Genomic DNA, 26121 nt, shown 5'->3' on the forward strand with positions numbered 1-26121 from the left:
TCATTTTTCCATATAAGATGGTTGGTGTTTTTCCGTAATGATTATGTCTATTGACCATCATCTATAGACGGTACTACCTAGAGCTTGACGAAAAAATGATCTTTTGACAACTTCAACTAACAAGATATACCTAATCCGGATTTTCTACCTCTGGGTTTAGTCCAAGAGAACCACCAAATGAAAAGGCATTTGGGGGAGGTCGACAATGAAAGGCGAGAGGAATAAGGATCACCCCTTGGCTACTTGGTGATAATGACGTGGCCATAATACAAATCTAAAAGAACTGTTTCAAGTGCCCTCATAGGTGTTTTTGTTGTATATCCAACATCGCCAAACATAACTTTCTGCATATTCTTTATCCAAGACCTCATTTCTATTTTCAATTCGTCAAAGCATTGGCTTTATTACAGTCATCACTGCTTAAGAGATGTGGTAGAAGTCGAGTAGAATTTTCTTCCACTAACGTAGCATTAGTAAAATATGATTTATTTCAATAGCTTATTTGGCATGTAAATTTATTATCTCCAATAAATAGTTCTCAAACTAGGAATTAGGAATCTCGCGTGAGTCTTAAGCAGCCAAACCGATTCAAAGAGAGGGAGAGAGAGGGTGCAAAGCCAAAGCCCAACCCCTGCCAACGCCCACCCACACCACCCTCACCTTCGTCATCTTCATCTTCATCATCATCGATCGATGGATCCAGACGCAGTAGCGAAGGCGTTCGTGGAGCACTACTACACGACCGTCGACGCGAACCGAGCGAACCTGGCCGACCTATATCAGGAAGCGTCGATGCTGACCTTCGAGGGCCAGAAGGTCCAGGGCTCTACCGACATCGTTGCCAAGCTCACCTCCCTCCCCTTCCAGCAGTGCCAGCACAGCATAACCACCGTCGATTGCCAGCCCTCCGGCCCCGCCGGCGGCATGCTTGTCTTTGTCAGTGGCAACCTCCAGCTCGCCGGCGACGAACACGCCCTCAAGTTCAGTCAGATGTTCCATTTGATGCCAACCCCGCAGGGCGGCTTTTATGTGTTGAATGACATATTCCGGTTGAACTATGAATGAAGATTTTATTTGAGTTGGGACACCGCAGACCGCCTATTCCAAAAGGAGGTTGGGGGAGACGAATACAACATGTTTGGCTTCAAACCCAGTTTGCTTTCTAATCTCGCTTCGGTTTCAGACTTTTTTTGGTTGGCTATGTTGCATCCTGTTCTATTATGCCCTTGTTAAAATCTCTGGCTTGCATGATTCAGAGATTTATTTGTTCCGTTTCTCGTTTTGGTTATCGTTTAATATATTTTATTTTGATTTTGTTTGTCCTAGTTGATTTATTTTAGCTTTTCACTACGATATTTCTGAAAGTATATTAATAAATAAATACACGTCCGTTATCTTTTAGTAAAAAAAAAAATAATAATAATAAATAAATAAATAAAATTGGGTATTGGGAAACAAAAAAAATCTAGGAATTAGGAATTTGGAATTAAAAGACACTGATATTTCCTAATATGTAAATATAATGATGCTTATAAGTCTCTCGATAGTTCAATTTAACGATAATAATGCATACGTGTCTTAATAATGAATTTGACTCCTTCAATAATAAATAAAAAAACGGTTCTTAGATGATTTTAACACCAATAAAAAATGGTTTTATCAAATGATGCACCAATTGAGAAAAATGAAATGCTATATTGAATATTTCTTATTTATATTAATTTCTCCAAAATCCTTTTTTTATGCAAAATTCTGTGTTGGTTAATATGAACAACTTCTTCTATAATATCTTTCTAGTACAACGCTAGGATGTGACTGAGGGTAGAGCTAACCAGACGTACAATGTGCCTATCAAGTTGACTTGGTGTCATAGCACCTACCAAATTGGCTTGGCCATTGTTGTCGTTGTTGAGTTGACATGGGTGACACCGGGCCTAGGTAATTTTTATTTGTCACGAATTACTCTTGCTCTCATAGCTCAATTCCTTTAGGATCTATATATGGAAGTAGCTTCTTTAGTATGCTTCTTAGTTGAAGGCACAAAACTCATGGGTATATTGATAGTTATTTTAATGCTTCTTTCGAGTTTGGAATGTCGCATAAAAATTAATGTGCCACTGCAGTTTTGGTGAGTAGCTATTACAAGTAGACCATGAGTCAAACTAGGACACACCTTCATGTACAAAAGGATCTAGGTTTTAAATCTTAATTCAATCCTAATTATTGATTCAAAATTGGAGAAGTTCATCATGTATCTTTATTCTTCTTTTTCCCTTTTCTCTTCTCATTATGTTTGAGATTATATATTAGTTTCTTCAAGGAACTCCCAGTGCTTGAAATCTCTGTAGTGTTCTTTGAAAACTCTTTCGGTCTTTAGATGGACATTGTATTCCTTTTTTTAATCCTTTTGATAGAGTTTGATTATATCCTTTCCCAACGCCCATTTTAATGATGTTCTAAAAGAAACCCATCCTTCTCGATGAGACAAATTGAGAGGTTCTTCTTGGTTGAAGACTCCTATTAGCCCGATGGCAATGGGAGTAGTAAAGAATTTCATTCTTTATTCCCATTATCCACAACTTAAGTTCTTAGGCCTTAGGAAGGAAATCCTTCATTAGATGTTAAGGCCTCTTCCTTTGCATATCCTACTTTGCTCCTAACTTCTTGATTTTAGGATGATTCCTATCCAATTTGAATCTTAAGGCTTTTGAAGTTTCCTATAACCTGAGTTATGACAGCATTGAGTCCTTTAGGGATGTGTATGTGATCTCCAATGAGGTCGCACGTTAACTCCACTCTCCATTTTGTTGGGCTTTTGACCACAAACCTAGTCTAATTGCATAAGCACCTTTACATTCCCTTCACATCTTTTATAGGGGTTATTCTTTATTTTAATAGCTTTATGCCTTCTCAACTAAGCCTTAACTATTGGAGGTCTCTCCTGGGATTCTGTAGTCTTTGTATTCAAACACAAAGGTCCTTTAATCTCTAAACTCAAATATTATTTTTCATTAAGGAGCAATCCCTAAATGGGGAGGGGAGTTTAGTTCTATTTTAATAACATAAAAGGCATCCAGTTTCTATCAAAAGCCCCCAAATCCACAAGAGATGCAAAAAACACTTTTTTTTTTTTTTTTTCCAAGTTGGAAGAAAACTCTATCGACCTATACTTAATGGGGTGTGCTCAATCTTCATCAAAACATCCCCATCCTTATCTCTATGGAGACCAAAATCTTCAATGCCATCAAATAGTTTATTCAACGATAGTCATTTCCTGAACAAGTGTTCACAGGGGTGCTAGTTTACTGATTTCCCTTGAACTAGTTAGTCAACCACCTTCCTTGTGCACAATTGTACTCTAGAACTCATTTATCTAATTCATAGATCTTTTAGGATTTTCCTTTATTTTCTTTTGTTAAAAATTGTGTCTTCTAAATTTGAGTCGTTATTTTCTTTAGGTTTTTTTCTGTTTGGGGATTGCCATGCAACTCCCTTTGTTGGCACCCCTGGACAAAATTTGATGTCAATAGTTTGGTGACTCCATTAGGGATATTTAGAGAGTCGAGTCATATCTTGTGTATGTGTCACCGTCTTTTTTTTTTTTTTGTCCAAGTGGGGGGGGGGGGCGAAGATCTGAACTAAAGTTTCAGATTGATTCGAAGAGATAGAGAGGTGAGCAAGAAAGCTTTAGAGAGAGAAAAGAGAGTCTTTGAAAAACAAAGATATTATACCCTAGGGTTTCAAACAACTAGATGAGGTGAGAAAGAGAAAGGAGAAGGTGTCATTGAGAGAGAGGGGCAAGATGAAGATCTGAAATCCTAGGGTTTTAGATCACTCAGAGAGAGAGAGAGAGAGTCTCCGAGGGAAGAGAGAGAAAGATTGAACGAAAAATAGCTAAAAGGTAAATTTTTATCTTTTATATGTCTAACCTCACAGCCATAAGAACGCGACACGTGGCACGACATCCTCCACATCTTGCGGTGTTACGCGGCCCCTTGCTAACCATTCGATCTTTGCTTCTCCACGATGGACAGGATCGTGCCACGTCATTGATTCAGATTACTTTCCATCTCCCCTCCCGCTGGCTAACACATGGCCAACCTACGTCACCATGATGTCGGAATCTATCAAGCTTTAATGAAAGATGATTTTCATAATATATTATCTATTTAAAAATTCAGGAAAAATATGGAAAAATCACAGAAAAATCAGGAAAATTCAAGGAAAATTTTGAAAAATATTTTTGAGGCTAGAAAATAATTTTTGTATTTTTTTTCACTAAAACAAAATAGAAATAGGTTCCAAAAAACCTCCTAGAAAATTCAAAAAATATTATATCTAGAAAATTTCTATTAACTTTTGAACTAAAGTTGGAGTTATTTTCATAAAATATTTTCTCGATTTTTATATCCCTGTGATTTCAAAAAGGAGTATGGGCTTTTTAAGCCTTATGTGTCTTAATTTTGAGGGATTACTTATATTATATATGCTACGTGAATATTTGTAGTCTATTTATCTGTATTTAGTTTTTTGAAAATTTTTCAAAGGGAGTAAGATAGAAGGCTATCAAATTTAATTAGGGATGATTTTGAATTAGTTAAGTACCTAGAACGAGTGTGTAGGGGGTGCTAGTACCTTCCCCTCACATAACCGAACTCCCAAATCCTACTTTGATATATGCAAACTGATTCTACCCTTAATCAGATGATAATCATGTGTTCTAATTACACTTCAAAAAGTTAGCAGCGATTTCAACATTCAATTTTTCCCGAAAATATCAAAACCATTTTTTATTCGCGGCACCCTCACACTCGAGACATCGCGCCAATAATAAGGTGCGCCACAACGTTCTCTAATGACATACTTTTTTTGCATTTCATATGTTACTTAAAATTATTCTAAACTTCTAGTAATTTTAATGAGTCATCAGATACAAAGGCATCTATGAAATCATATGCTTATTTTTAAGTCCTCGAACCAACAATTTGTTGTACTCACTGATTTGGGACTAGACATCCCAATTATCAGGTAATTCATTAATATGAGAGAGAGAGAGAGAGAGAGAGAGAGAGAGAGAGAGAGAGAGAGAGAGAGAGTAAAATTTCAATGCTAATTGATAGAATTAGTCTTTGACTTAGACCATTAAATAGAAAAAATAGAAGGTCAAATTAGATCTTCACAATCAAAAATAGTCTCAACTAATTACTGAGAAAAAAAATAACTATTCTAATTACTTTCTCAAAAACTTCATCTGGATCCATTCCTTTGCATATATCGATGCACTAGTAGATTATGTAATAATAACCTTTTCATGTGACATTACATTTGCAAAATATATAGAAATTCGAAGCAAAGAATTTTAATAATCCAAGAAAGCCATATACATCAAGCTTTCAAATCACAATAATTTTTAATCTCATAATAAATATTGAACATTAAACTTCATCATCAAAATTTACCGACCCAACTAGCCGTTAGTTCTCTTACTCGCATTTACCTTAAGAAAATAAATAAATAATTATAATATTCTTGCGTTAAGTTTTGTGTCTAGATTATCAAGAAATGAAAGCTCGGATCAACTAAACCAAATATTTTAGTCTCAGGATCAAAACAGTAGTGTTTTTTTTTTTCATACTGCTAACAGTAAATTCAAATATTGAATATTTCAATTTTTTTTTCTACAATAAAGCAAATGGAGCATTAATCTTCGTTAAATATGTTGAAAAGAATAATAGGAAAAAAGATTACAAGCTGCTTAAAATGTAATTCAAAATAATTGTCGTTGTAAAATTATCAAGGTATGTCATTGAAGTAGCCGATGAACATGATCCAAACAAAACCAGTGAATATATCTATAACCGCTAGATTAAGCATCCAAAGAAATGAATCCTCCGCTTTTATCATTTTGAAAAAGTTGAGAAAAAAAAATTTATATTTGTACTTAATTGTGTTTACTAGACCCCATGCTACATTTGAGAGTACGGATTTCGAACCTTAGATTTGGATTTGAGTGACTTTCAATATAATTTTATATTATGTAATCTTACCCAAACCCAATACAAATTCAAATCCAAAACTTCTCCAAACATAGGGTAAATGGTTTTGGAATCATTCGAGGATATGTCAACTAAAAATTATTTTGAAATAACATTCGTTTCAAAGAAATTCAGGAAATTAGAAATAGTAACGTTAGATTACCCAAATCCATTAAGCGGGTCATTATAAGACCCTTAACCAAAAATTAGATAATCTATAACTCTTATACGAACACAACGAAGAAATCAAATGAAATTGATCACCTGTTATTGCTCGTAAATTGAAATAACAAGCAATGTAATCAGCAAATTCATTGAATTGCTACGACTTGCAAATCGAAGTAACTACATCGTGACTAACAGAGATTGATCAAATTGATGGTTAAGGCTAATATATATTGTAAAATGAACCTAGTGTAGTGAGAATTATTTATTTCTCAACTTTTTTCTAAGATTGAATCCTTGCATTTCCAATTCTCTCTATTTGCTTCAGAGTATGTCAAAAATGGACAAATAGTAGAAAAAGGAAAAATTAAATATAAAGGAACTAATGTTTTCAAATTTTGTTACTAAGAAAATAGACGAAGAAAATAAAATATGTAACAAATCAATGAACAAAAGTTTAATTTTATACATAATTAAAATTTTATTTTTCTTAGTTTTATATTTTATTAAAATAATTTTTTTTTCATTTTTCGTAATATTTGAAAGAGAGAGATTGTAATAAAAAAAATAACTCACCTTCTCATTTTCCTTTCATTTTCTTTTCTCGAATGAACACTTGCTTCAAACAGAACATAAATGTTTGGTATCACGGGTCGACTATTTCGCACTTTTGTGAAAGGACCGTGCGGCGCTAGTTAAAGTACTCTTGTTTAATTAGCTTTACCATAATTCATCCACGAAACACTTTCCTTATCATTCAATCAAATATTAACGGAAAGAGTAAGAACTTATAAAAGCAGTGGCAAGTAGTAAATATTAAAGTGATGCAATTCATTAACAACACATTTGTTAACATTGTGTGTCTGCCGAGGGAGGCAAGTAGACTAAACACGTTGACAATATCCAGTAAGTTTTACAAGTTGATCAACACCCATCCTCTCTTAAGAAAAAACAAAGATAGATTTCCCAAAATATCATTCTTCCTAGTGGATATTGGAATTGGAAATATGTATTTGCTGGTTTCTTTAACACGTACAAGCAAATAAAAGGCTGTCCACGAATATTGCTTCTTATGCCACATTCAGAGAAATGCATGTGGAAGTTAATTTGTGTAGCTAAAGTCTCTAGCATGGTTTTTCTTGGAATAGGTCATAGGTTGTTCTAGGCACATGACAAGTGCTGCCCCTGCATCACTTTCAACTGAAAATGTATTACTATTTTTGCGAGTATAGCTCATGCCAGTTAAATGTTGGGCCAAGGCTAAATGAAAGTCCCCCCCAAGTTCAAAATGTAGAGTTTAACTGTGCCTTTGATATTTACAAAAAAAAAAAAATAGAATTAGAGGTAATCAAATTGAATTTATCACTTAATTTTATCATACCTTCATTTAAATTTTCATTCGACTTCTTTTGTATCTCATTTCATTCTATAAATCAAATATGATGTATAAACAATTTAGTTAGCCAAACATGTCCGCCAAATCATTATTCGGGATGCATCTCTTCTATTAGCTGAGGTAACATAATGTGTTTGTTTTAATAGGCAACCAAAATTTCCTTTCCAAGTAACAATTTTTCGCGAATCCTTACTGGACTCAAAACTGAGACTAGAGTGATAAAGGGGAAAGGAAAATTATTTAATAAAAATTTATTACCTTATCTTGATCATTCTCTTTCAACCTTGCATCAAGTTGTATCAGGTAGTCTTTCGTATCCCACTATTATGCTTGGTGTCTAAATGGAACCTCTACGAACGCTCCTTCCAACGAGCTTACTTGGGTTTTCTTAGAGTTTCAACCTTCACACAATAATGTTTTGAATAGAAAGAAAGACTCAGAGAGAGAGAGTTTTAGAACTAAATAGACTTCTATTATTGTATTTTAATTTTTCCTTCCTGAATACAAGGGTCGGAGCTCCCTTATGTAGGCAAGCACTACTAAACGATAAGCACAACTTGCTTTCTCAAAAGTAGATATCAATCTGATGTCGACATAAAGTAAACGCTATTTTAAATAAAGGAGGGGACAACACATACTTTGCTGACTCACCTTTTCAAAACAAAATAAAATACCAATAACTTTTAACTAAAGCATAAGAATACAAAATACAAAAGCAATTGATATGACTCGACGAATTGTCCTTTCGGTGAGACCTGGGATATGACATGGTTCTAGACAAATGTCTGATATGACCCTTCTGAGTAGTCCACTCAGTCTAGTCTGAGATATGATGACACCTGGACTATCATCTAAATCATATATCTGACAAAGATCTTGTCCTGCTTCAGAGATCTTTCAAAACTCCAATGATTTCTTTATCATGTTCTTTTCTTATTGGCTCTGCAAGTACAGTCTAAAGATCACTCTTCATGGTCTGGGTTGAAGGAAGATGATGTTCTCAATTTTTAATTTGATTAATTATTCTTTTTGCTCAAATTGTAAATTCTACTAAATTTGCTTCTTCAAATTTCTGAAGGTACTTTCCTTCAATAACAATCAAAGTTTCATCATCTGCGAAGAATATCAATCCAAAGCCATCCTTGCTTCAAGAAGATAAATTCCCTACAAATTCTGAACCAATTCATAGAACTTCTTATGTTTCTGGAAATCCACCCAGTCTCGTTCTTCTTCATGAAAATCTGAGACTCCTCCGTCCTTCCGATCTTCTAGAAAAATATTCCAAAACAAAACTCTTCCTGATTTAACTTAATTGGTTCAATGTATCCAATCCACTATAACCGTCTTGGATTGGAGAAATTTAACACATGTTTTACCATTAATGGTGGGAAATCAAAAGCTTTTTACGTTTTTCTGAATCCAAAAAACTAGACTTCTCATGTCCTTAAGGCCTTTCCAGGGTTTATATTTCTAGGAATGTGTAATTTCGGAATACACAAACCACTCCTCATCTAAAACTGTTTTAATTCTAGATACTCTGAAATATTCACTATCGCTCTGGTAGTGAAGTTGTATTTCTTAAGCTGGATATCCATTTCAACTTTAAGCTTGATATGTTGATGAATGAGTTTTGACGTACTTTCCTTATTCACAGTTTTGAAATTTTTTGAAATAATGGCTTCAAATTCTTTCAATATTTCGACCACTTCGTTTAGACCAACTGAAAAAGATATATTTGCTGGAATTGCTGGATTATTGATTATCCCTTCTAATAAATTTCTTTTTTCCTTTGAGATTTCTGGAGTCCTTCCCAGAAAATCTTCGATAGCCAAATCTCGACTATTTCTCTATCCTTATTAGATCCTGAAACATTCTTGTTGATGGCAACTGAGTCATTTTTCTATATGCCTTCTCCTTTTATCCTCCTAGTTCTAGGATTCTGGACACACTAGGTACTGTAATGTCCATATTGGCTGCGAATGAAACACTAAATATGACTTTTGTCACTGGGCTTTTCATCTTTCCTAGATGAGCTTCCCTTTTTCATTTGGTTTTGTTTAGAACTGGAACTGGACATTCTCTCTTCTGAGAAACACTTCTTCTTTCTTTGCTACTTCATCTTCCATTTCTGGAGTTGAAAGTTATCTGTATTTGTTTGTCAACAAATCTAGCAATCGGGTAATCTGCCACCTTATGTCTTTCTCGACAAATTGGACATTTGAAATGGCTGCTATTGCTATTGCTACTGCTTGCCATTAGATCTACAAGAATTCAAATATCTTGTTAGAGTATCAGTAATAATATTATCTTTTCCCTCAATATGTTTTACATTAAAGGAGTAATATTGTAACTCATTTCTCCATCTAACCAATCTTACATGAATGCATCGTTTTAACTCAATTCCCAGTGCCTTTACATAGGAATTATCTGTTCTAACGATGAAAGGTTTACCCAAGAAAAGTTTATTAGCCTTATTTCCTTTAAGGACTGCCAACAACTCCTTTTCATGAATTGGGTAATTTTGTTCTGCCCCATTAAAACATTCACTCCAATATCTGCTGAGGTGTTCTATTTTATCAATTTTTATGATTTTTAAAACACATCCACATGCTATATCTGAAGCATCGGTTTCCAGAATTATATCTAATTCTGTACCGTCTGGATATTCTAACTTTGGAAAATTTTGAACTTCTTTCTTTAAGGATTTTACTACTTCAGTATCCTTTGAAGTCAAATTCCAAAGATTCTTTACTGAAACATTTCTTTGAATTGGTGCTGCCTTTTCTGCCAAATTTTTAATAAATTTTCTAACGTAACTCAATACTCCTACAAAGCATTGACACTGCCTTCTATCTTTGAATTCATTAGGAAACTCACATAGTTTTTCTACTATATGTGGCTAAAGTTCCTCTTTGCTTCCTCGAATTTTTAAACCTAAAAATTCAATCTGAGGTTGCATCCATATGGTTTTTTTTTTTTCTGAAAGAACCATTCCTTCTTTTCTAAACACTTGTGCCACCTGCCTCAAATGTTCTAAGTGGTCCTTAGTATTTTTACTAAATACCATAACATCATCAATGTATACTGTAACAAATATAGTCATTCCTTCAAACGCTTTGTTCATCCTCCTGAAAATTCCTAGGACATTGTTCAATCCAAATGGCAAACTAGCCATTCGAAAAGCCCAATCGGCGTAGTGAAGGCTATAAGAGTTACAACCCTTTCTTTGACCTTTATTTTCCAATATCCTGACTTAAGATCGAATTTAGAATAAACTGAGGGTTTCTCTCTTCTTATTCTATTTCTAAGAGACTCCTGATTAGGTAAATTATACCCATCATCTCTTGTTTCTCTATTCATATCTCTATAATCAATAATTATTCTGGTTTTTCCACGTACTTGCTCGGCATGATTTGTTACCATGAATATAGCACTCCTGTGCTCACTTTTATTGTGCCTAATAAGTCCCAAATTTAATAATTATAGAATTTGTTTCTCAAATTCCTTTATCATTTCATTTGGATAACTAATCTCTTTACTTCTGATAATTGTATCGGGATTTTTGAGCACAATATCAACTTCTGTCATGGCTTTTTGCCATAATGCCTATGGATTCTCCGACCAGTTATTTGAAAGCATCTTCTTGATTTCTTTAAGATTACTTTCTTCTTTTGACTGGTTTACCTTTAGGATACTTCCTGATCCCAGTTCCTTCCAATTATCAAGTTTCTCCTGATAATCAAATCTTCCTTCCTCAACTATCATATAATTTTTTATAATAGTACTTGAGGACTTTGGGATGAAATGGTTATCTAGGATTATTCCTTCTGAAAATATCGTAAATGGTTGATATTTCTTAAGGAATTTACTTCATAAAAGAAAATCATCTGGTAATTCTAGGATTAAACAAAGAATTTGCTCCTCATAATCTTTATCATTCATCCTTATCTTCACATTTTTTGCAATTTCTCCTATCTGGAGTAATGCATTGTTACTAATTATAACCTGAAGATTTTCTGATCCCCAAATCACTTTTGGAAATCTGATTCTCATGGAAGAGCATGTACATCCAGTATCGATAAGAGCTGTACATTCCAGCTTTCTGATAGAAATATTTACCAGTGTTGCCCATTCTTCAATTTTGGCACTTAAAATGGATGTTCTCATATATGTTATATGAGATTGGTCTTCTTATTCATTTGCATAGATAGGGATTCTTATGGTTCTCTGACCAACTACCCTTCTATTACTTAAAGGTCTTAATTTAGATGGTCCAAATCCTTCTAACCTAGTTTTTTATTTAATATCTTACTCTCTAGATATACTCGCTCTACTAGGAGTATAATCACTTAGAGGTTCTATTATAATTAATCTATTTGCCTCTTGTCATACTGACTCTGGAAAAAGGTTTTTCAATCTTTCTTCTGTTCTTGGGGTTACCCAAATATGTGCCCAATTTAGTGCTTTTGGATTTACGACTTCTAGTTGTAATCCTCTGACTAAGTTGGTTTGATTTTTTTCGAAGAGTTGAGTAAATCTACTAACTTCTCTTCTAAGGGTTAGTTTCCCCGTGTTATAAAACTTCAAATATAATCTGGAAATGAGTCTAATGCACCTCATATCTAGGCTACATTTTAACATATTCTTCCAGTCTCTCATATTAACTCTAATTTGTAGAGTTTTCTCCACACTTTTATCCTGAAGGTCAACATGTAAATGTAGTATTACTTTTATCCAGGCTGCTCCTGAATGTAAGTTAGCCCTTGCTCCCCCTAGTAAGGACCTACCAAAATTACCGATACTTCCGTCCATAACTGCAATAAGGATAGGAAGATCTTGCCATTTTCTTAATGGATCTATCCCAACCTGGATAATTCCATAGTGGACATACCTTGTCTTGTTGTCCATTGCTCTCTGAACTTCTTGTGTGGTGAGTAATGGAACTATAAATGTTCCTGTATCCATATTGGACACTTTTGCAGTTACCTCTTTCTCGATTAGCTTTACTGTCTCTTTGTAAGGTATCCATGAGGTTTGATATGCTTTAGCCCAACTGGCTCGAAGCATCCTCCATTCCTGACAATCCCTACTTTCTGAAGGAATTTTAGTTTTTGCGGCTTGCACTTGATCTTCTTCTTCCCCTGCTAGAGAAACTAGTTCTGGTACTTTGTCTACTGCTCTCATCATAGCTAGTCTTAATTGACTTGGCTTAAGATTATAAGGAGATTCATCTTCTGAATCTTCTTCTTTATCTTCGGATTCAAAGTATTCTAAGAAAATAGAATAAATGCTTTCATCATTTGAGTCTATTTTCTCTCCCCAAATTGGTTCATTAAAAAGTTCTGAAGAGTTTTCCATCAAGATACTCTTGAGGCTACCCTTCCTCTTCTCAACTTCTGGACAATTATTAACTTTATGGCCCTTCTTGCCACAAAACCAACAATAGTCACAATTCTCTAGAGATTTTCCTTGCGGATACTTAGGATATCGTCCATATTTCTTCTTGAACGATTCCTTGACATCTTCTCTAACCCTACTGGGTCTAAGATATCTTTTCTTTGGGTTTTTTTGCCCTTTTTTAGAGCTCTTCCTTTTTCCAAATTTCTTCTAAGTCTTTCCTTTGACTTTGGATGATTTAATCATCTTCTTATGGCAAACTCCTCCGGCACAACTAGTTTCTACTGGTTCTGAGTATCTAGTTGGTCTCTGGTTACAGTCATATCTCCCTGCTACCCCACTTTTCTTGAGACAACAATTTGGATTCATATAAGGCATGTTTCTTACATCTTGAAACATATGCCGCTGCATACAATAAAGTCTTATCATTTGTCTTACTTTTTTCGCTCTGACTCCGAGAGTATCTAATCCTTCTGTATCTCTCTCAAGTCTCTACTTAACAGCTTGTTTTACCACTTCTGGCCAACTACCGGGTAATTTATTAATAAAGACTTCTTTTGTGTATGCTTGATCTTGTGGTCCGAACTGATAATACCAATATTTAAATTCACAAAGAAATTCTTCAAAGTAACACATGTCATAGATTTGAATCTTTGTGAGAGCCATTTTGGCTTTTTTCAACTAGCTCGTCACCTCTATCAACTAGCGAATATCCTACAAACTCTTGTTTGAGGAAATCTGCTATGATAGCAATTACTTCATTTGGAGTTTTGATGGTATTTATGATAATGGTACTCACATATGAGTTCCTTCGAAGTATTTCCCAAAATCTCTAGCATTTCCTCTTAATGTGGCTACTGCAAATTTATATGCTTGCTCCACTGACCAAGATTCGATTCCTCTGCTAAGGATATGATATATAATATCCATAGCCCAATCATCAATTGCAACTGCGGGATCCTTTTCGCAATTGAGCCTAAGGATTGTTCCATTCTAGTGTACTCCCTCTGGAACACTTTTTCTTGGCTTGAATTCCTCCTGAATTCTGCCTGGATAATTTAAAACAGACTCTTGCTGTTTTGTCGTGGTCTGGAGTATTTCCTTAAAAGATAACTTCTTTCGCTCCCACAGTTGTGTTCCATTCTTAAGGGCTTCCATACTAGCTTTGCATTCCAAGATGAAACTTCTAGAAAACTCACTTGCACTGTTTCCCGATATTTGATGGTCCTGCTCTTACAAATCCACCCTTTGCAGATCTCTTACTGGTTCTTGTAAAATTTTTTTTTCGGCACTGGCTAGTTTCTTAGCCTTGAGATCTTCTACCTCATTAAGCCTTTTATTAATTCTCTTTTGAATTTCTGAGACTTCATTATCTGTCTACTTTTCACAATGTAGAAGTTTATCCAACTCATCATGAGCATTCTAGATATCTTCTGTTATGTCTGACAAAACTTTTGTTTCATCAATGTCTCTGAGAGCACTCTGAACCTCCTGTTCCTATGCATCTTCATAGTCTTTAGCAACATATCTTCCTGATATACTGCTTCTGACTTGAGACAATTGAGATTCTTCTCCTCTACTGAGAGATTGTATTTTGGCCTTATAACTTTTCATTATTTCTCTAATTTTATTCATGATGGAATGATTTTCCTTCATTTTTGAAAATTAATGAGATCTCAGCCGTCTGATTCTGATCCTAGAGTCCTGTCGAGTTGTTCTAACTGCCACTCATACTGCCTAATTCTAGATTGATAAAGACTAATCTGTTTCTCAATCTCTATTAGTTGTGATTCTAGACTTTTCTAAACTCTTTTTAGGTCTATCACAATATGATCTGATTCAAAATTGGCTTTAGAAGAAGATAGTTTGAAATATTTTTCTCTCCAAACCTCTTCTATTAAGTTCTCATAAAATCTTATATTAGATCTTATTGAAAGAAAAGTAATCATTGTTCTCTGTCTCTTTTGCTGATCATAATACCATATTTCTCCTTCTGAGAAACACTAATATTAGGACACACGCTCTTATACCAATTTCTCGCAAGTCCTTATTGGACCCAAAATTGAAACTAGAGTGACAAAGGGAAAAGGAAAATTAATTAATAAAGGTTGTAGATGTTAGAGGGGCCAAAAAAAAAAAAATACCCCATACTAGGGCATCATTTGGTTCAGAGAAACACTTATTTATTATAACAAAAACATGCTTAGTCACATGGGAATAGTCCCTATTAAGAGACTCATTACTGCTATTGTTAGAATTTTCAACTTTTATTTCCATACAACGCAAGGGCTCTCTAGTTTTATTTATATGAGGCATCATTGACATTTTAAAAGATATTATTAAAATTTTATTTGTATTTTTTCACGTATTAAATGATGATTTTATTAATTACCTTTTACTTTATAAAGAGAAAAAGGATAAATTTATTATATTATTAAAGCAAAGGATGAAGATGAGAAGATTAATGTTGATGAAGGGGAGCACCAATAATGTTTCCCATTATGGCATAAAATTGTATTCATATTCATATAGTTTCAAATTTATTATCTTCAATACAAATTGCAAATGCAATATTAATGACGTATGAGAGTATGAGTTTCAAATCTTAATTTACATTTAGGTGAATTTGAATAAATTTTAATATAATTTTGCTTTACACCTTATTCAAATCTAATTTTAAGATTTCTCCAAATATATTATAAATGTAAATAATTTAATTGGGAGGTATAAGTCTTTAAAGATTTTTCAAGCGGGGCAAGCCATGCATGCATGTGAGGCCAGCTCTCACTAACCCTATGTTTAAAATATAAATTTAAATTTTTACGAATTTTTATTATATTACTTTCCTGCAAAATGTACACAAGTCCAAATCTAAGAATAAGGTTGTGTTTCAAAATATAGGTTTCACATTTTAAATTTAGATGAAATTAAAATTTTGCATATTTGTCTAAATGTACATAAATTTTAAATTTAAAGTTTAAATTCCAAAGTTTCAAATATAGTGTTAGCTTTAGAATTCCAAAAACTTGAAAACGAAAGTAAAATACGAATGAATTTCCTTTTTCATGTTTAATTACGAGAGCAAGACGGAAAAAATAAAAATAAAATGCCAAATAAATAAATAAAAATTCAATTTTGCATACATTAACACAACAAATTTTCATTTGTAATAGCTAATATAATGAAAAATGACTTCTTTTCTTTTCCTTTTTTCAAATAAAACTCTTGATCCAAACAAATCCTTAGCCCATTTATGGAAAAAATCATTTTTATTTTTCATGAAAAAAATAAATTAAAAATAATGCCTTATCTTTTAAACATTTGTATTAAAAAAAAAATAAAAAAAACCCATTCTATACAAATGTTAGAAACTGAAAAAATGATGGGGCATTTTATAATATTTTAGAAATTATTAAATTCTAAAAAAAATATTATTTTTCAAATTATACAAGTCATTGGCCAATTTTATGTTATATAAATAATAAAGAAAAAATAAGTAGCATTATAGTGGACGAGAGTAAAAGATATTTTAAGTGAATCAAGGAGAAGATTCTCGAATAGCAAAGAGAGTTGGTGATAGGATAAAGATGTACAAAAAATCATAAAAATAAAAATAAAAATTTATTATAAAACATAGTAAAAATGTAGAAACAGAGATAACTTTGAAAAATATAGAGGCAAGAAAAGATGCAAAAATAATCGTTAGTAAAGCTAAATATATATGTTTTAATAGTTTGTATGATAGATTAGATACAAAAAATGAGAAAAGAGATATATTTAAACTTACTAAAGCTGAAGAAAGGAAGAGCAAGGATTTAGAAAATGTAAAATATATAAAAAGTGAGGATGATATTGTCTTGGTTAAGGACCAAGATATTAAAAAAAAGTGGCGAAATTACTTTAGTAAGTTGTTTAACGAAAATCAAATAGAAGGCTTAAACTTAGAATTGTCATATGAGGAAAAGACTAAAAATATAAGATTTATTCGCAAAATTAGAGTTAACGAAGTTAAGTTTGCACTAAAAAAGATGAAAAATGGAAAAATTGTGGGACCAGATAACATCCCAATTGAAGTTTGGAAATGCTTAGGTGATAATAGAATTATATGGTTAACTAATTTATTTAATACAACTGTAAAAATTAAGAAAATGTCAAATGAATGGAGGAAAAACACTTTAATACCTATATACAAAAAATAAAGGAGATATTCAAAATTGTAATAACTATCGTGAAATTAAACTTACTAGTCATACGATGAAACTATGGGAAATGGTAGTTGAACAAAAATTAAGATTAGAAACAAAAATCTCAGAAAATCAATTTGGTTTTATGCTTGAGAAATCTACCACAGAAGTTATTTATCTTTTAAAAAGATTAATGGAAAAGTTTAGGGAAAAGAAGAGGGACTTGCATATGATATTTATTGACCTTGAGAAAACATATGATAGGATACCTAAGGAAGTTCTATGGTGGGTTTTAGAAAAAATAAATAAAAAACAATGGTGTATGTTGTAAGTACACCGATGTCATTAAAGATATGTACGATGGAATAATAACCAGTGTAAGGACTATAGATAGAGAAACTAAAGAATTTCCAATTACCATAGGTGTACATCAAGGATCTGTTTTGAGTCCTTATATTTTTACTTCCATGGTGTATGTTGTTTGCAAATGATATTATATTAACTGGCGAAACTAGGGACAGAGTAGAGGCTGAGTTAGAATTATGAAGAGAAATTTTAGAATCTAGAGGCTTTGGGATAAGTAGAAATAAAACACAATATATGAAATGTAATTTTAGTAATGATAAGAGGAGTATTAGAAACAAAGTTAAACTTGATGATGAAGAAATAAATAGCACTTGTAGATTTCGATACCTTGAATTTATTATGCAAGCTGAAGGAAAATTGAAGATGATGCAATGCATAGAGTTAAAGCAGGTTGGGTAAAATGGAAAAGTGCTTCAAGTGTGCTATGTGATCGTAGAATACCCTTAAAATTGAAAGGGGGATTTTATATGATAGTTATAAGACCAGCTATGCTATATGGATCGGAATGTTGGGCGACGAAAAAACATAATATCCAAAAAGTAAAAACTGTCGAGATGAGAATGCTTAGATGAATGAGTGATATAACATTGAAAGATAAATTAAGGAATGAACATTTTCACGGTAAGTTAGGTGTACCTCCTATAGAAGACAAGCTAAGGGAGGAACGACTCAGATGGTATGGACACTTGCAATATAGGTCACATAGTGCACCTGTAAGGAAAAGTGACTTAGTTATTATGAGGTGTAAAAGGGGTAGGGATAGACCTAAAATAACTTGGGTGAGGATAGTAAGAATTTAATATTCTTGAATCTATCAAAAGAAATGGTCTATGATCGTATAAATTGGTAAAAAATGATTCATATAACCGACCACACTTAGTGGGACTAAGGCTTGATTTTATTTTTTTTGTTGTAGAGCGGACGAGTGCAGAATTGGATAGCGCTAAAATTGTAAAAGTCGGCTAGAGATGGCAACACAAATAAAATATCATTAATGCGAATCAAATCTGGTCTATTTAAACCAACTCATAAATAATTTGTACATTAAATAAGTCAAATATGATTTAATCTATTACATATTATTCAACCCGATTCGTTTTACCAAGTATAAGGCCACATGAGAAAACACTATATATATTCATCTATGGGAGAAACAAGTGGGCAAAATGAGCGCCCTCACGTACACAATTCCCATGCTCCCTCCTTCATCAGCAGCCTCGTATAGCCCGCCAAGGAAAAAAGAGGCCAGGGGGGGAGCGTAGTTTCAGGGCCCTTTTTGAATGATACTGTGATGAGAGAGAGAGAGAGAAAGAGAGAGAGAGAAAGAGAGTTAGCATTTTTTCTTCCTATACATGTCCTTGTGGTACTGTAGAGTGATCAGCAGAGAGAGAGAGAGAGAGATGGGTGGGGGTGGAATGTGGGGAAAAGGGCACAGCAACAACAACAAAGGGAGGGCATACGGGATGATGTTGGTCCAGGCATTTGGTGCTGCAGTGCTTGGCATTTTGGTGCTCAACAAGCTCAGAGGAACGCATTTATAATCTCCTTGTCAAGTAGAAGGACCAAGAACTACTTACCCTTTGCCTCCTCCTACAGGCTCTCTCTCTCTCTCTCTCTCTCCGTAACTATGTTTTGCGTGCATGCGCCTTTGTACGCCAATTTTTTTTGGATGAAAATGGAATTTCGAAAGGCAATGAGGTTTCCCATTTCATACATAGCAGCGAAAACATTCTGAATTTTCCCTTCTTTTTCTTCTTAACCAAACAAATAACTTGACAGAATAGACTCCACGTATACAACAGTAGCTCCTGCATCCAATTAGGTAATTATTTACAATCTGACCTGCATCCCCATTCACCAACTTACTACTTAACACAAGAATCTTTGCAGTTTGCATGCATTTTAAAACATTCTAAGCTTGCTTGATGTTGATGCTGTTCAACCCTGTTTCATTCTCTTGCACATGGCTTGCATTGTGTTGGGTTGGGTTCAGAGCAATCCTATGAAATAAAGTTCTAATAACTACTTTAATAATTATGCAAAACAGTGCATGTAGTAGTAGTAGTAATAATAATAATAATACTAATAATAATAATTAATAAATAAATAAATTTCCCATGTTTAACATCAACTGTTTTCTTCCTACTAACATTGCATCTTCTCTTGCACAGAAGGAACGAGACTCCACCACAGAATCGGTCAGGAAGGCTGAAGAGATAAAGGTAAAGCTAGACGACCTCCAAACCCAAAAGATGGAGCTTGACAGAAGGGTTATGGAGATGCAGGTTGTGGTTGCTTCACTGAAAGGCAAACAGAAAACCATGGAATCTGCAGTTGAGGAGAAGCAGAATGAGATCAAAATGCTAAGGGGAAGAGAGCAAAGTTCAATCATAGAAAGTCCTCAATTAACAGCTCCTACAAAAATCCTGTAGCACAAGGACAAAGAAATTGAAGACTTGAAGCAATTTCTAGAGTACCCAGCTAATATCTGGTCAGTTAGTGCTGATGACCCTTCAAGCCCACCTGAAAACCCAACTGCACTGGGAAATCAGGCACTGATGGGTGGACTTCATAAATCCACCAGCCACAAAGATCAACAGAATTCTAGAAGAGGTGATGATGCAAATGAAAATGAGTCCACCAATCAAATTGTTGATGTGAATTTAACAATAGTTCAAGAAAAAAGAAAAAAACGCAGGAGTTGCTGCAGGGAGGGAAATGACTGAAACAGAAGAGTTGCAAAAGTCAAAAAAAAGCAGGGCAAGATTTTAAGGATGGAGATGCCGCCGATGGAAAGAGAATTGAGAGGGACCGAGGAAGTGACAATAAGGATTGAGAAGATGGGAAAAGGTTCAGACAAAAAGAAGAAAAGAATAATGTGAGTGTAACTGAAATGATCGATAATTATGGCAACAAAATTTGGAAAGGTTACAATATAATGGTGATATAAACACAATGAATGATACAGAACATGAAATTGCTATGGAAAGAGTGCAAGAAAAACTCAAAATATCAAAAGGAGATGACAGTCAGGTGCTTCATGTGAATTCTAAAGGTCTCTCAAAAAATGGCAGGTTCTAGACAAGTGAAACCTGACTATATTGGTAAGATGAAGGGCGATGGAAAATACTGGCTAGAAGTAGGGGGGCTAAGAACAATGGGAATTCTAAGAATATTGGAGCTAATAGCATGAGAAGCAGAAGATTTTCTGAAGATGCAAAGGGAAGTGAAAGCTATATGGCTTTGAGACTTGGGAGACTGAAGGAACTGGATGGTCATCAAAATGACACAAGCTCAAGAAAGAAACATGAACCCAATCAGGAAAACAGGGAGTTGGAAACATCCAGCAAATTAAAACAAGGTGAAGGTATGGTGAATGATAATCATCTTATGCTGGGGGATAGAGAAGAGGGAGCAGCTTCTAATGATCAAAGAACCAAACTAGATGGAGAAGGAAAGAGTGAAAATAATTCAGGGGACACAGAAAAGACCATGGTTTCTACCACAATAAATTTGATATAGCCTCAAACTTCTGAAAAAAGTTGCTGAAGGCATAGGAAGCATGGTTAGAAGTGCTAGTGCAAATAAACAGGCTAAGAAGGAACAGAAGATGGTCTCTAAGGATGAAAATTTTGAAAAGCATCATCATTATCAAGAGAAATGACCTATAAACAGGAGTGTCCATGGTCAAAGCAGTGAAACTGCTACTGATGTTGGATCATGGAAGCTGGATGAATTCAGTCAAACAAAAACTGAAGAAGCAAGCAACATCCAAAAACAAGTGGACAGGGTCAACAAAGTAGATAGCAATGATAAACGAAAAGAAGCTGCGGAAGGACAGGAAGGCTTGGAGATTGCAGATATTCGAGAATCAGAAACAGATTTATTCAAGGAATCAAATTTGACATCGGAAGAAAATAAAGACAAGTCAGAGGAGCAAAGAGATGAGTCCAACTTCTAGTTCTTTATGCACTCTATAGCTGCTAATAAGAGTCAAAAGTTGTTTCTTTTTCTTGGTGTAAAGTAAGAATTCCATCACCTCTTCTACATTCTCCTCTCCAACAAACCTGGGAAAAATTTGTATAAAAAATAAATAAGTAAATGGAATAGCATGTAGTCAATGTACACGTTGCACTTACTGCACACAGACTAGAACAATAGAGCTATAGTTAACCACAGCCCAAGCTGACTCCATAAGGCTGACACAAAATAAGAAAAAAAAAATATAGCTTTTCAAAAAATCCGAACATCAGTATCCACAGCCATAAATCTCTAAATAATATAACAGCTTGAAATTGACTAAAATTATAGAACTCTTAACACTGAGAAGAAAAGACACTAAGAAGATTCAAACTGAAAGGGATTCTATAGTAATTGTGTGGGGGAATATATAACATTCCTCGAAACTCTGGTCTTCAGACAAACACATCGGAATTTTGCTGGATAAGTTTAATAGTGTTTAAACAAATTGTGTCTATAAAGAAACAATGCAGCTGCAAATTGTATGAAGCTGTATTTCATAACTTCATAATATGAATAGTCATGTCAATTTTTTTGTACTTATTCTGTGGGGAGAATTATTAACAAGGTGAAAAGTTAAATTCGGTCATTGTTTTAAAAATAATAATAATAATAATAATAAATAAGGAAAGAAACAGCAAAACTGAAATAAGCACATTACTAATGAGAAAAGATTAGTGCAAGCAAATGAAAGGGGATTACTTGTCTCACAACAGAGCAAACTCACCACAACCATTCTCCAATTAAATTCAAATATAAAAAAATTTCCAGAAATGAACTGCATCCCATCATAGTATGATCTCAGGAGAGGTGAAGTCCAAATGAAAACCTTATTACAATGAAGCTTCCTCGATGATTACACCGAACCCCCTAGTGTGATGCTTCCACCAAATTCTGCAAGTACTCAAGAAAGATTCAGTTAAAGCTTAAAAGGGAATGGCACTCTCAGTGCTCTAAACCTCTCATATGGTGAACAATTAGGCGTTGGCTGCAAATTCAAATTAACAGATTTTATTGAAGAAAGCATCTCCTTTATATTTAAGAGTTGAAGCAGGTTTGAGGTATTCAGAAACCATAGGATTTTTAATGCTTTTTAAAAACCAAATTTTACATAAGAGCTTTCAAAATTCACGAATTTAATGGTTTAAAAGAAAATTTATATCCTATGATTCCAGCTTTTCACAATTACAACAAAGTTATCTATCCAAATATTCATTTATAAACAAAATTGTTTATTCTAGTCATATAGGACATTTCAGCATGTTTACTGCTTTGTTTGCCAAAAACTCAAAGATTCTTCTCTTTGATAGCTCCTTTTTGCGGGAAATGAAACAATTTTTGAATCCACTCCTTTGCATCAGCTCCTTATCATCAGTTGTAAGGGGGCCAAGATAAGCCTTAATCTTTTAAAGCTATATAATCATGAAAAAAAAATTAAAATAAAAAACTATTGAGCATGATATCAAGAAAACAAACAAACAAACAAATGAATAAAGGAGGCTCCAAATTCTCTTCCATGTGGTTTCCTTCAAAAACAAAGTGGTGACAAGAAACTACTAACTAATGATATTAGATTTTCCCAAATGCATATATCAGTCTAAAATCCTATTTAAAAAGGTGATCTTCACATAAAAAAGTTACACTGATAAAGATACTTAAAAAAACATGAGAAATTTCTGATTTATAATTACGTTAGACATTGTCATTAACGTCATTTAAGATTAAGAGTACTAATGATCATTTTTTAGGGTATGCAGAAGTACCTGTTCCTTGTCTTTTTTGCCTCGGGTAAAGAACTTGTACCCCCCAAAGAAAAGCAAACCCCAACCAGATAAAGAGACAATTACAAACTGCAAAACATAAAATCCAGTCATGAATACAAATTTAGAAAATGTGAATGTTGTATGGGCGTAACTTGATAAAAGACTGAGGCAAAATGGAGTGAGCATAAAAAAAAGTACACATTCAGGAAACAGAGAATTCAGAGATATATCAGTTAATATTTCTCACTATAAGAGGTGTCGGTGCATACTTCTTTCTGCACATTATTTATCCCAGTCTTCTTACATATCCTGATAACTGATACACTACCAAATGCCTTTAGGGCTGCGGGATGGAGCAGAATGACCATGGGTGAATTTTTTAGGCAACATGGGTGGTCTGATAAAACAGATCTTGAATTAAAAAACCCATGCGCACCAGCTCTTGCATCTCTAATGATCCAGATTACTTGAACTACCAATTGTTTAGCAACAAAACAAATTGACCAACATGATTCAAAATCTAGTTAAACTGATATGAGTATGTGAGCAAGGAGCAGTGACTGAATTCATCAATGGCAATCTAACTACTCATCACCCATCGTTTTACACAACAAAAATGGATGGCATTAACCCATCCTATAAAAATTTCTTTTCAACTTGCTAAGGATTCGACCATCATTCAATACTATAGAATTGGTTGCCGCCTTTCTATTAAGCTTTACTACTCAAGATCTTAGTACACTCCTATAAAACTCTATTAAGGTAGGAAAAATTGTTGCCTAGGTCCTGGCAATCATTCTTCAAAATTCCCTATTCATTTCCAATTTTTACTCCATGATCCATAATCTCACTTAGTTTTCTTATGTGAAGACTCTGTTTGACTGAGGAAAATATTGTTCTTGGAATACAGTTTAAAGGCAAATACCATTCATCTGAGAGTAAAGAAACTGTGCCAAGAAAGAAAGTAATTCTCTCCCCCAAGAAAATGAATAAAGGAGACTCTTACTTTTTTTTCTTTTTCTTAGAAAATAGCTTCTCTACTTTCTGTTAGTAAATATTGTCCATACAACCAAATGGAGCCTTTATATGAAAATTTTCTCCTTTTGACCAACTTCAGCAGATTCATCAGTCATGGCTACTGTTTTGCACTTGCAACATCAGAGAATGGTAAGCCATGTGGCAGAGTGTATGCATGTGAACTTGAATATGTGAGGTGGAGAGGAGAAAGGGAGAGGAAGAAATACACCTAAAAAATGGCACTTGTAACAGTTAAACTTCAGAGGACTACTATTTCAACTTCTGGTCAAATTCTACCACAACTTTGATACTTTCATCATCTAAATGGAAATGGAAAAGCACCGTATAATGAAAATGAAATTATGGTATAATAACTATAAGTTTCAGGAGAAACAAACTCACATGTTCTTCTTTCCATTTAGATGGGCTCATTGGATCTTGCCAACAACTAACCTTCGGAGGTCCATGATGATCTGCAATGAATTAAATAAAAAATAAAAAAGTCATGTCAGCACGCACCATGGGAGCCAACTTAATTTCTAACAGACCTCCATGCTAGGATGAAATTTCATAAATCCAATCCCAAGAAAAATTATGTATAGAATTCCTATCAAGAATTTGAACAGCATTCCCTGGCATCATCCTAGTGCTCTTTGCGATCCAATCATTTGTAGGTGATGGAATTCTAGGTTAGGTTAAACACTTCACCAATCTATGGAATCTTGAGAACAGCAGAAAAAAAAGTACATCAAAAACAAGCAATATGCAAAGAGTATTATTTGAATTGAGTGCCATATTGATCTCTTAAATCTTAGCTTATTATGTTTTGATCTTGTATTTTTTTGCCCTGTTTTGTTCATGCCACTCCCACACATTGCTCTTTGGGTCATCTTTTTACTTATTTTAATGAATTTTAATTTTTGCAATCGAGATGGAAGTTGAAAAAATTCACAACTGTAGTACTATATAACCTAGAATATCATCAAAGTCATCCTAAGGCTTTTAAGATACATGCAGGGAATGCTAGTATTTATAGTGGTAGAAAATGTGGGAATTAGGGTATACGTACGTGCCCACAAAAATATCATAATTCCCATAAGATTACACTGCGAAAAGCACAACGAACTAAAATCATCTCTATCATTCATATTCCTCTTTCATAGCCCACACCTAACCAACAATCAACAAGCGCGCCTTTCCATGACCTACAATAAGGCTTCCTTCGTTTAAATAAAAAAGTTAGTGAAGTAAAAATAATAATAATAATAATAATAATAATAATAATAATTCAGATTCAGAGATGCCCATTTCCAACATTCTTTTTGTTTTTCTTGAAAAGATCACACTGAACATGAACTACAATATGGATTTACTTTTCTTTAAGTCTTCTCATCAAACTGAGAGAGAGAGAGAGAGAGAGAGAGAGAGAGAGAGAGAGAGAGAGATACCAGCAGCGCCTGCGAGGCCACGGCGTTGAAGCAGGATGGAGGGTTGAGACACTGGATTCGGAGACGGGATCCGAGATAGGGCTGCAGCTTGGCGAGCCGCCGTCAACAATCGTGAAGCCATTGCTGATCGATAGAGAGGGCCGCGAGATGGAATGAGAAGAGACGAGAGAGTACGCTGAGGAAGTTGTTGCCAGTAATCATTCTTAAACGACGGAGTTTTGATCACTCAGAAAGCACCCCAAATGACCCTGCTTCTTTATGTATTCTATTTGGCTTCTTGAGGTTTAGAAAAAACACAAACCCCATCTAAATTGTTCAAAATGCTTTTTT

The 26121-nt window shown here is 34.1% G+C and overlaps 3 protein-coding genes across 4 annotated transcripts; 2 read left to right on the forward strand and 1 right to left on the reverse strand.

Annotated features, from left to right (window-relative positions):
• The first annotated feature begins 396 nt into the window (after positions 1 to 396).
• LOC131148675 (nuclear transport factor 2B-like) lies at positions 397 to 1326 on the forward strand. Its single transcript, XM_058098546.1, has one exon. It carries the CDS (start codon positions 694 to 696, stop codon positions 1063 to 1065), a length of 372 nt encoding a protein of 123 aa, XP_057954529.1. The 5' UTR covers positions 397 to 693; the 3' UTR covers positions 1066 to 1326.
• Positions 1327 to 20317: 18991 nt separating this feature from the next.
• On the forward strand, positions 20318 to 21504 carry LOC131148255 (DEK domain-containing chromatin-associated protein 4-like). The gene is made up of 4 exons (XM_058097980.1): positions 20318 to 20393; positions 20512 to 20598; positions 20653 to 21038; positions 21271 to 21504. The coding sequence occupies exons 1-4, from the start codon at positions 20318 to 20320 to the stop codon at positions 21502 to 21504; spliced, it is 783 nt and encodes a 260-aa protein (XP_057953963.1).
• A 703-nt stretch (positions 21505 to 22207) lies between these two features.
• Positions 22208 to 26053, reverse strand: LOC131147698 (uncharacterized). 2 transcript variants are annotated; one of them, XM_058097223.1, is made up of 4 exons: positions 25792 to 26053; positions 24746 to 24816; positions 23327 to 23413; positions 22208 to 22457 (listed from the first exon to the last, which is right to left on the reverse strand). In XM_058097223.1, exons 1-4 carry the CDS (start codon positions 25910 to 25912, stop codon positions 22434 to 22436), a joined length of 303 nt encoding a protein of 100 aa, XP_057953206.1. In that variant the 5' UTR covers positions 25913 to 26053; the 3' UTR covers positions 22208 to 22433. The 2 variants fall into 2 exon arrangements, with proteins under 2 accessions (XP_057953206.1, XP_057953205.1); XM_058097222.1 differs by having other exon boundaries at positions 22208 to 23413; positions 25792 to 26026.
• Positions 26054 to 26121: the final 68 nt, after the last annotated feature.

This window comes from Malania oleifera, chromosome 2 (assembly GCF_029873635.1).
Source record: "Malania oleifera isolate guangnan ecotype guangnan chromosome 2, ASM2987363v1, whole genome shotgun sequence".
Lineage (NCBI taxonomy): Eukaryota > Viridiplantae > Streptophyta > Magnoliopsida > Santalales > Ximeniaceae > Malania > Malania oleifera.